This window comes from Somniosus microcephalus, unplaced genomic scaffold (assembly GCF_052327205.1).
Source record: "Somniosus microcephalus isolate GS21.2 unplaced genomic scaffold, FLI_Smic_1.0 scaffold498, whole genome shotgun sequence".
Taxonomy (NCBI): Eukaryota; Metazoa; Chordata; class Chondrichthyes; order Squaliformes; family Somniosidae; genus Somniosus; species Somniosus microcephalus.
In genome coordinates this window covers 124,454-136,712 of record NW_028225685.1, presented here as the reverse complement: position 1 = coordinate 136,712, position 12,259 = coordinate 124,454, and the positions used below count along the sequence as shown (strand labels likewise).

General features: G+C 39.2%; 1 protein-coding gene across 3 annotated transcripts in view; it reads right to left on the bottom strand.

Annotated features, from left to right (window-relative positions):
* Window positions 1-1,060: 1,060 nt before the first annotated feature.
* hycc1 (hyccin PI4KA lipid kinase complex subunit 1) overlaps window positions 1,061-12,259 on the bottom strand; it is a 127,841-nt gene continuing 116,642 nt past the window's right edge. For 2 of the 3 annotated variants that reach the window (XM_085980756.1, XM_085980753.1), the window contains one exon: window positions 1,061-4,468. In XM_085980756.1, the coding sequence (XP_085836882.1) occupies window positions 3,957-4,468 (512 nt within the window). In that variant the 3' untranslated portion in view covers window positions 1,061-3,956. Of the gene's footprint in view, window positions 4,469-8,156; window positions 8,435-12,259 lie in introns of those variants that run through there. The other variant, XM_085980757.1, reaches the window with a different exon arrangement.

The window sequence follows — 12,259 nt, the reverse complement described above, 5'->3', positions numbered from 1 at the left end:
GGTCAGGGAAGTGTTCTCACGATGGGGACTCCCACAGTATGTGGAGTCTGACCAAGAGAGTCACTTCACCGGACAGGTCATGCAGGAGACCCTCATGGTACTCGGCATTAAAGGAAAATGGCATGTCACCTACAATCCACAGTCATCGGGTCCTGTAGAGCGTTTAAACCGCACCATCAAGGAAAGGCTGAGGAAGGAAACGGGTGACTCACCCAAGAAGTGGGTGGAGGTCTTACCGTTGGTCTTGATGGGGATCCGAGCCAGCCAGTCAAAAAGCACGGGGTATTCCCCACACGAGCTGATGACTGGCAGGGTTATGCTGACCCCCACCCATGTGCTAGGTTGAGTTCAAATCTCACCGTGACAAGTTGTGAAAATCAACTCAATAAAACAGTTATTCGTCCTGAAACGTTAACTGTTTCTCTCTTTACAGACGCTGCCTGACCTGCTGAGTATTTCCAGCATTTTCTGTTTTTATTTCAATAAAGCAGTTGTCAGGACAATTAGGGAATGGCAATAACTCTGGTCACTCCCATCCAGAGAATAAATACGTAAAATGAAAAAAAAATCCTCACATTTTCTTCATTTACAGGGTACTTGGAAAATACTGATTGAGGCAGCTGTAATGTCTGTGCCAGTTTTCTGATGTATCCACGGGTAAATTTGAGCTCACAGCCAAGGCAGTTTGTACACGTGGTTTCATCAAATATAAAAAAGCTACGTATCGATATTAACATCTAAATAAAACAAATTGTAAAATGCCCTGCAGAAAGTTTATGTGGCCTCTCACTCCATACTTATCGATTGGTGGAGTAATTTTAACAGTTCAGAATTGTCTGATACTAATTTAAAGATTATATCAACTGGTAATTGCAGTTCTGCATCTTAATGGAGATATTAAAAAGTCAACTAATGTGAAACAAATTAAACTTCTCAACCAAAAAAAGCAAGACATATTCTTCAATCTTAGTGAAATTGACGAATCAGGACAATAAAACCTATTAGATCTTTTCCCAATTTATATTACTTGTCTAGAACTAAGATAATTATGCAATGCTGATTTTTTTTTTAAATAATGATTTTTAATTTTCTGTAAAGGAAACAGTTATCAATTAGTTACTCAAGTCATCCCTTATTTAAAAGTGTAGAATACTAGTTTGAATTGTAGGCAGCACAATTAAAATGGTTACAAATACATTTCTGAATACTTAAAGCCAGTATTAATACAAAAGTAAACATTTCTAATCAAGGCAAATTTACAAAATCGAGAAAAACAACCAAAGCAGGTGTGCCTATTATCTAACCCTTTGAGAAACACCTACCCGTCAGTTATCTTAAGTTGTTTTCATGTTTTACAGTACATGTCTGAAAATATTTAAGATGGCAGTCACATGTTATAATGAGATATTCAACAGCAGTGTGTAACACTTGGATTCATTCACTTTTTAATCCAGACTTCAATTTTTATAGAATGCATGTGGTCTTTTTAACTGGCACCTCCCACTATTGCATCAAACTCCCAAGGATAAATCTGGATAATAAAGTGCTATATTAGATATTGAGAATATTAAATATCAGACATGGGGTACATAGATAATCAACATTTGAGCAACAGTCAAGCTCTCTAAATGAATACACTAATATATAAAATACAGAGTATCAGCTAATATCAGAGCATAAAACTGCTGAAAAACCATTACATTTCTCAAATCTGTTTATCTATCCAATATAAACATGTAGTGATGACATTTATTAAATCATTTAAATGCTTATGCTATTCCATCATTAAAAGGCATCATGTAGGCATCTGCATGTCTCATTTTATAAAAGTACTCTTGGAACCATTTCATACAGACCAGGAAAGTCTCAGGTTTGACCCCTGGTCTGCACTAAGTTGTCTTATCTTAATCTGGGCATTACAATTTGCCTTGGACCAAGGAAGGGGAAAAAAAACCAGTTGATTTCCTGCTCTTACGGAGTCCCAGTGACCCTACCAAAAAAAACGCATGCGTAGAAGTTGCAATAAAATTGAGTTATGTTACAAAATAACTATATTCCAGTTTTGTACAAAAAAATTACACAAATATAACTGTAAAACAATAATTACATGACTAGCAAGTGTTAATGGGTCAGTAAAATATATAGGCCTAAAAATTCGGTGGGCTGCGCCACCAGTTAGCGCCCAAAGAGGGCACTTAGTGGCTTTAGCGCCACTGGCCACGCCCCCCCGTGAAATTTAGCGGGGCGCTAATGGCGGTGTTAGCCTGTAGCGCTGCGCCGTCACCGATGACATCATCGGTGTGCGCAGCGCCCCGATATTGGGTCGCGCCCCCCGCTGTAACGCCGGTCGCAATCTGCGACGCTAATTAAAGGGGAGGTGCGGGGCGGCCATTTTTTTTGCTGGCCACCTGCCAGCACCTCCTCGCGCCACCGTCCCCGGCCTCCTGAGCCCCCCCCCCCCCCCCGGCAGTGCCGGCTGTGTCCCAAGAGCCCGGCACCTCTCCTCAGTGCTGGGCTCTTTTGCCGGCACTCGCGATCTCTGATCGCGCTGGTGCAGGCCCCTCCCCTTTAAGGAGAGGAAGGCCTGCAGTACCGCAGCGCGCCGTGCCGCAGCGTGTGGCGCAGCGATATTCAGTTTCAGCGCCCCAAGAGGGACGCGGGGCGCCTCGAGCAGTGCCCCGCTTCCGTTTGGGGTGCTGAAACTGAATATCGCACTGGCGCAATCGGCTCCTTCCGGGGCGGAACTTCCGGTGCCCAGGCGAGCTTGGCGCCCCGTTCGAATTTCTAGGCCATAAACTTACAAATCCACTTTAATATGGCTCTTTACTCTTTCAGTAACTACAGTATATTATCACCTGGCACAAAAATAAAAAAGAAATGAATGAAAATCTTCGAGAGAGGTACAGCAATTTGTACAAAGGAAACTAAAATAGATCAGTTATTTTGTACCAAATAATTTTACTCAAATTGATTTTATTCTTCAACATATATTTTAGCAAGGCAGTCGTTTCTAAAACTATAGACCGGCTTCACAATAATTGACCTTTTAAAAATAATAAACTGTCTTAACAGTCTGTAAATGTTGCACTAAAATTAACATTTCTGCTCAAAGTGCGATAATGGCAGCTTGAAACACAATAGGACTGATTTTTGCAAAAACTCAACCAGGTCTATTCTTTGTTCCACAAGTTAGCCTTTTCAATTTCTGGTATATCGAGGTTGACTGGTAACTTCTGTAATAGTTAATGAGAGATCTTAGAATTAGAAACACTTTTACGTTTACTGTTTCAAAGCAGCATTTGTTTATAAAAAATGTCTTTGAAAAAGGGACCAAAGATGTAGATGTGTATATATGTATATGTAATATACACACTACTTAAATGCCTATAAAGCCCAAGATACAAGCTAGCTACAAAATCCAGTTCGACTAAGTTCATATAAAAATTCTACATTATTACCATGAACTCGTACAGCTTCTACACTATAGCAATTTGTCTCCCCTCAAACTACAATTCAATTGAATGTGGTCGAAATTACATAACTGAACTTGTTATTTTGTTAGTTAAGAGCAAAATACAGATCACAACAGAAACAAATTTTGCAAGGCTGTTTCTTCAAGTGAGAAGGTTCTAGGTTATTCACTATTATAAAATAGTTTATTTTTATTCAAACACCATCTTTTGAGAAATTAAGAATGCATATTAATGAAGGGTTCTGAAGAGTTATGCACCATACTTTTCATTGTTGTTCAATGAATACTTTTACAGGCACATTAATGATTTTAAAAAATTGAAGCCTCACACAGTATTTATGCTCCATAAAAATACAGTTTTGCATTTGACAAAATAAATCAAAATTATACCAACTACAAAAAAATATACAAACTTTTCTTTGATGTCCATATTGAAAAGTTACATGTCTGTTGAGAGATGAACATTAAAGCTAGGCAAGCGTTGTTACTTCGGCTGTTGTGTGATGGAAGCTTGAAGGTCTCGATCAGACACAAGTACAAGTCTATCATCTTGAAGGCTGCAAGCTGAGAATCTGTTGGCTTCTGCTGTATTCCTACTTGTGGCACTGGCTGGACTGCTTCCAATAAAGACACCACTAACCTGTTCGAATGATTTACTGAAGAGTGTTGTAGCAGTGTTAGCCAGACTGTGGCTTCCTGGCTTGGGCAGGGACTGGCTGCTAGTCAGAGTCAGTCTTTTCATGGACACGAGCTCCAGATTCTCACTCACGGCTCTTTGAGACTGCTTACGAGCAAGATGTTCCCGGCAGGTCTCGTCTGCCATTTCTCTATCTCTGCCAGGTTTGCTGCCTAATGATTTCCACTGACTTTTCCCAGCAGATGGCTTGTTGCCTGTACTACCGATTATAATGCTTGTGTTTGAAGCCCTGGAACAAAATCCTTCATCTACTTCACAGATGTCCATAAGATCCTCCTGGGCTTTTAAATCAGTTGTTTCTAGAAAAAGACAAAGATGAAAAGATCCAATGTTATTGGATCAAGATTGATTCATTCTCTTCACCTCTCCTTCCTAGCAATAATAGCAGTTCTACATTTTTAACTGGTAGAAGGATTAATTCATTGAAGGTTTCCTCTTTCTACAAGTAGAGGTAGCTTTAAAAATACAATGTACAACTATACATTTTATTTCTACAAAGACACAATTAAAATGTGAAAAATATAATAATTTAACTGTTGGAGCTACTAATAGAATTTTCAGTGTGGGAGGGAAATACTTGAACATACAGTATTTATACCATCATGCTCATTACTTGCAATTTCCCCAATTTTAACCTAATCTGCCCGGTGGGAACAGGGCGGATTCGGGTTGGACGCCCGTTTTGCACCTCATTTTGCCTTCAACTGTGAAATCGGATGGGGTGTAAACCGAACCGTTCCTGCCGGGTATCTTTGTTTATCAGTTTTCTTAATTAGTAGGTGTGACTCAGGCTACAAGGGAGAAGATATTTTCTCACCTTTTCCCTTATTAGCTTCCTTATTCAAAGGGAGGTTGAGCAGGCAAGCCATTCCCACCCAGGTCTCCAAAATCACTCTGAAATCAGTAGTTCTGGAGGATTCCTTCTGCCTTTCTCTCCCTTCCTCCCGGTGGAGAAATCACAAGGTCTCTGGCCTCTCACCGTGCCACAGTGACAGTACAGATTAGATGTGAATCTTCGCTGTTCCTCTGTGGCACAGTAAATTCAAGTTTCAAAGCACCACATTAACACTGCAATGAAAAGGTCTCCACAAAGAAGCATCAACTAACATTGGATTCATGCCAAATTGGCAGCTTGTGTTATGCTCTTCAAAGCAGCATCAGGTGAGCTTCATTTAAAAAATTAAAACGGCAAGGAAGTTTTAGAACATTGTATACAAAATCATTTATCAACATCATGTGAAACAGCTGGAGCACAGTATTTTGCCCCATATTCAACTTCTCTGCATTAGCTCCAGTGGGCTAACACATTAGTAGGCCAGCTATACTGCCATTTTTGTGTAGCTGAAAAGCAATTTCAATTGCACATGAACACAAAACTTGCTGTATAGCTCAAGAGTGTTGGCAACAACCTGACTGTAGGCTGCATTGAAAGCAAGAGCAGTGGAACTACCTTCGGAAGGGAGTTCTGCATAATTTGGTCTTCATACCTAGTTTCAAAACCAGGTGTAAAAGAATTCTGAGGCAGTTCACTCTTTGAACTTCACCTTTAATCACATGGGCCGGACCACGAGGAGGGGGTGGGGTGGGTTATGGGTCAAGTACTTTATATCAGTATTTCCTCTGCACAGAGTCACTTCCTTTAGCTTGGGAAAAAGCTTTATATAATTCCACAAATCCATTATGAACTACTGAAACATGTGCAATATCCAACTAGGCTAATACACAGACAGTAAGATTTATACTCAATTTGAATCAAATTGTTTTATTCAACTAAAATTTTAATTAATTATGGTCAGTTGTACACTGGATTAGCTCATTTATTGCAGTCAAATTAATACAAAAATGCAGGTAGACACAGATTTGGGTGATGCAGTAAATCAAAACTGTACAGACAGCATGTGAACAAAGAAACAAACAAACAGTTGTTAAAGCATACATAACTGGCAAAGTTTTAGTGCTAGCTTCTCACCTTGCTGCAGAGTGAACAAGTGCTAACGGGGTTACTGCTATAGTCCCCTGGGTGAAAATAACTAGGATTCTAGGAAAAAGTGTGCTGAATGCAGAAAGGTTAAAAGCATAATTGAATGTTCAGTAGTAGTATGTGGTGAACAACATCCACTTGCACTTCAATGGTAAACAGTATTTGATCAATCTTGCTTTGCCCAAGTTAGCTTTTGCTGCCACACATCATCATAACCAAGGCCAAAGCCATTCTACAGCAAGGAAGAAAAAAAGGAAAACTCTACAATGCAATTACCTAAATTCTATGGCAAAAAACTCACCTTAAATGGCAAGACTACAAACTTGGGTTAATTAACAATCTATTTTTTGGAATAGGAGAACATGAGAATCACTTTTACTACTTTTTTTTCTCTCACTGGAGCATAACAAAGCTTAGTAGAGGTGAAATAGTCCTGAATATTATCCAAGGTAATTTAATTGGATCCAAATATCAAAACAGCATTGCCAAGAACCATCAGACCAGCTTGACTTGATTGGTAGCACTCATCTTCAACGCAGAAATTTGTGGGGTTATGTACATAATTCTAGGCAGACACTCTAGTGTAGTTCTGAGGGAATGCTGCTTCATTATGGGTGCCATCCTTTGGATGAGACGTTAAACCATCTGCTATTTCAGCTGGAGGTTAAGAATTCTATGGCACTACTTGAACAAAGAATTCTCGCTTCATCCAAGCCACAACTAATACCACCAAGAACAGGTTAACAAGTCATTTCTCTCACTATTGAGACCTTACGTGCAAAATGGCAGCCACATTTGACTATATAACAAAAGTCACTGCAATTCATTGTACGTAAGGCACAAAGGATTTCGGAGACACAAGGTACCTTACTTAAGTGAAAGTCTTTTTCTCGAGTTTTGGGTATGGCAAGCACACTTTTTGCAAATGTGAAGTGGGTTTGTATGGTTTTGTGTGGTTGCATCCACTCAAAAATGATACTTCTTTCACATGAAGGAGTATTATTACACTAGCATTGCATATAAAGTCACTGATGGAACATACTTATTTCTATACCAGTCTCAAATTCCATGGCTAGTCAATTGCAGAGATCGTGATCATAATTATTTACAATTCTTACATCATTCAATGATTGACTTTCTCTGATAACAATTTGTGCTTTCCCAATTCAAAATTTTCCATCATTATTACTGATGCCTCATTGCAGACTTGGCTAAAGATTTACATTTCAGGTGATGAGTATTTGATTTCTACTTCTACAAATAAAATGAACTAACCATATTTTTTCTAAGTGCACTTAAGCAACCATTGATAATGAAAGGAAAGACTTTATAATTTAAGTCATGATCCTGGATTCCTATAGTGGCATATCAGTTTCGAAGGAGAAATACATTTTATGGGAGTATTGCGCGAGAATTCGGTGAACACTTCAATCCAACAATTCTCTTCAATTATTCAAGTTCAAACTTGTGTTGCCATAGTCATAAATCTATTTTTAAGTGGCACGTGATAAAAGGAAATATAAAACTAAATTGTCTAGATATTTAGTGTAAATTTAGCTAGAGAGTTGCATTAGTTATACATTTCCCATCCAGAAGGCTGCAGTACATTTCGGTTGTTGATTTCCAGTTTTAGAATGTACGTGTTATTGTTTTTATGCAGTCGGTATAGACATTCATTTAGTGAGCAATTCTATTCAAGAAACATCAATAGGTTACTGAGCATCACTCAGCCACTCAACACCCTTTAAGTAGCTATTGGAGTGGTAATCAACAACACTGCTGCACACATTGATATTAAACAAAGGTTCTAACGAACAAGTTATCAGTGCAGTTTTTAGATACAAGCAATCTTTATATTAATAGCCAGAATTGTGGATCATGCGCAGTTGGTATTTTACTAATAAGATTATTTTGCATTGCATTTAGCATCAATTCAATTTAAGATTCCCTTTTTGGATTTCCAGAATATAGAAATATGCAATTCTTAACCCCCAACTCCCAGATACCTTTAGATGCTAGCATAGAGCACTCAGCTAGTACTAGACTCTGCTAGAGGAATGTACTCCATCCTCCATCTTTTTCCTCAGAGATTTCTGTCTCTTGATTTCTTTGCCATCTGTCTTAGGATCTGAAGCTGGTTCTTGTATACCCTGATAATCATTCTCTGTTTGTGTTTTGCTTCTCTCCCCATTATCATGTTTATCTTCTGGCACATATGTCACATTAGAGTCTGATAAAGGGAGCTTGTGAGATTCGACTGAGTCAGTATGGTTGGTAGATAAATCTAGATTTGAAGATGACAAGATGTATAATGGCTGAAACACAAAGGAAAAAAACAGAACACCACAAAAACAGTAGAAAAAATACATGGCAAACAAGTTTGATTTTAGGCTAATCGCAGATTAATGAACATTTTCCAAAAATGGATGGAGAGGGAAGTTGTACCTTTATTTAAAATTCGTGCACTCTGACACATTGTAAATTGATACTCATCTCTTTTCCCTCCTACCCTAATAAAGGTAGCATTTCGAACAATCACAACCATGAGAATTTTCAAAAGTCATTTGACTTCTTACTATTTCTTTCCATTAAAAATAGCTTTAATGTTTACAGTTCTACAGCAAAAAAAATTAAATGACAAAATGTTCCAGCCTGGCCAAAGCTTACGAGAACAGCCAAGACTCACAGCGTCACTCAAGACCAAGAGGAGGAAATGCCAAAACTTGTATTCCAATTTTTACCTATTTGTGAAAGTACATTTTCTTGCTCTCACAAATTGACTATTTAAGTTACTGCTGCTTCAACTGCTATTAGCTTAATTAGCACAAATTATCTACTATAATGCATATTACAGAAAAAAATGTATCTGGACCAGTGAACTCCGTGCCACATCATGAATTTGCATTATAGATACACATGAATAAAGGTCTACATTCAATTGCATCATATGATGTCAGTTAAATGAAGCAAACCCCACACTTAGAACTGGGAAATTGTCCGACAGATTGCACCAAAGCATTGCTATAGAATTTACCACAATTTTCTGCAGATTTCTACACATTCTTATCATCTCCCTTTGCATAGATCGTATGAATAAAATAAAATTTAGCAGCAAGAGAATTTATGTACACTATTTAATCTACTTTGCCTTCAAACAATACAAGTGTATTTGAACAATCTTGCATTTATTACAAATTGATAGGGTTCTGCAGTAGCAGCTATTTTTACATGCTGAGAAGACCATTAATCAAGCATTCACAGTTATGTCCTTTTTATCTCCCAGCATTCTGTCCTTAGCTCATCAATTGTCATGTGTTAATGTCCCCTAGGAAGAGTTCTTCAAACTGAAGACTAATTTCTACGCCTTTCAGTATACCAAGGAACAAGATACGTTGTACCCTTTCACCAATTATTTTTTCAGCTTCAAAGTGCAAGCAATTCAATCAGAGTTACAGGGCAGGGTATAAAATTGCACACATTTTAGAGCAAATGCTCCTTTTGTCGGATTCACTTTTATTTTAAACAGTAGTGGCAACTAAATGACTTGAGTGCAAAATAATTTTGATGAAGTCAGTGTTTGTGATTGAGAACAGAGAAAACCCCCAAATTAAGACACAAACAAAAAGAACAAAAACAGATTTCTTCCAGTCAGTTATAGATGTAAAACTTTAGACAAGAAGTAGTACATTTTGCTAAAGCAAATATGATTTGAAGAGAATTTACATTGAAAAATGTTAAGAATAAACTAAGTTTTGCACCTTCAATTTCTAAGTTCGAAACAATTTGCTCCTTTGTGACTTTAGTCGCTGCTATTTTGGTTTGTATACACAATCGGACTCCATGTAGAGGGCATTTTCTTGATTAAAAATCTTGCATCTTCCGTAAAAAGTACCTAATGTTTTTATGTACACATATATACAATCAGCTAAACCACAAAACCAGTGAGGTAATGTTCAAAGTGAAAGTTTCCTTATGGTCCAAGAGAAGACCTTCTCCAACCAGACAGATTAAAATCCTCATTCTATACCACCCACCCAAGCCCCATGCCAAGTTTCTCATGGAGAGATCGTCACTGCTTTCCTCCCTAACCCTCTGCACCGAGCGATTTCTCATTCTGGGTGATTTTAACCCTGATCTCAACTCACCTTGCGCTGTGTCCACCAAGTTCACTGCTCTCCTGTCCTCTCTCAACCTCTCCCTCCATATAAACTCTCCTATCCATTTTCACGGCCACAACCTCGATGTTGCCACCTCACTTGGCCTCTCGATTCCCATCGTCTCAATCACAGATAAGGCCATTTCTGATCATTTCCTTGCATCTCAGCAGTTGACGTGGTGTACATGGATTTGCAAAAGGCGTTCGACAAAGTGCCACTTAATAGGCTTGCCAGCAAAGTTGAAGCCTTCCAACCCCACTTCCTTCTGCATCTGCCCCTGGAAAAAACACTTCCCCAAGTCACTTACAACAGCACTTTCAAATTTTCAACTATCTGGCCTTTGGCCCTCCATTCGCCACAATACTTCTGCAGCTACCTATCTGCTCAATCACACCTTTACCTCCACCTTTGATGCCCTTAGAATCATAGAATGGTTACAGCACGGAAGGCAGCCATTCAGCCCGTCAAACCTGTACCGGCTCTCTGCAAGAGCACTTCAGCTAGTCCCACTCCCCCGCCCTTTCCCCATAGCCTTGCAATTTTTTTTCCTTCAGGTACGTCAAACTCCCTTTTGAAAGCAGTGATCGAGTCTGCCTCCACCACCCTTTCAGGTATTGCATTCCAGATCCTAAACACTGAGTAAAAGCGTTTTTCCTCATGTCACCTTTGGTTCTTCTGCCAATCACCTTAAATCTGTGTCCTCTGGTTCTCGACCCTTCTGCCAATGGGAACAGTTTCTCTTTATCTACTCTGTCCAGACCACCTCTATCAAATCTCCTCTCAATCTTCTCTGCTCCAAGGAGAACAACCCCAGCTTCTCCAGTCTGTCCACGTAACTGAAGTCCCTCATCCCTGGAATCATTCTCATAAATCTTTTCTGCACCCTCTCGAAGGCCTTCACACCCTTCCTAAAGTAAGGTGCCCAGAATTGGACACAATACTCCAGTTGAGGCCGAACCAGTGTTTTATACAGGTTCATCATAATTTCCATGCTTTTTTACTCTATACCTCTATTATTGAAGCCCAGGATCCTGTAAGCTTTTTTTTTTTTTTAAACTGCTTTCTCAACTTGCCCTGCCACCTTCAACAATTTGTGCACATATACCCCCAGGTCTATCTGTTCATGCACCACCTTTAGGATTGTACCATTTAGTTTACATTTCCTCTCCTCATTCTTTCTACCAAAATGTATCACTTCGCACTTTTCTGCGTTAAATTTCATCTGCCATGTGTCCACCCATTCCACCAGCCTGTCTATATCTTCACTATCCTCCTCACTGTTCACTATACTTCCAAGTTTTGTGTCATCTGCAAATCTTGAAATTGTGCCCTGTACACCCACATCCAAGTCATTAATATATATCAAGAAAAGCAGTGGTCCTAGTACCGACCCCTGGGGAACACCACTGTATACCTTCCTCCAGTCTGAAAAACAATCGTTCACCACTACTTTCTGTTTCCTGTCACTTAGCCAATTTTGTATCCATGCTGTCACTGTCCCTTTTATTCCATGGGCTTCAACTTTGCTGGCAAGCCTATTAAGTGGCACTTTGTTGAACACCTTTTGCAAATCCATGTACACCACGTCAACCGCATTGCCCTCATCAACCCTCTCTGTTACCTCATCAAAAAACTCGATCAAATTGGTTAAACACGATTTGCCTTTAACAAATCCGTGCTGGCTTTCCTTAATTAATCCACACTTGTCCAAGTGACTGGTAATTTTGTCCCTGATTATTGTTTCTAAAAGCTTCCCCACTACCGAGGTTAAACTGACTGGCCTGTAGTTGCTGGGTTTATCTTTACACCATTTTTTGGACAAGGGTGTAACATTTGCAATTCTCCAGTCCTCTGGCACCACCCCTGTTTCTAAGGAGGATTGGAAGATTATGGCCAGTATCTCCACGATTTCTTCCTTCACATAACCAGGGAAAGGGTAGGGCCCATTAGGG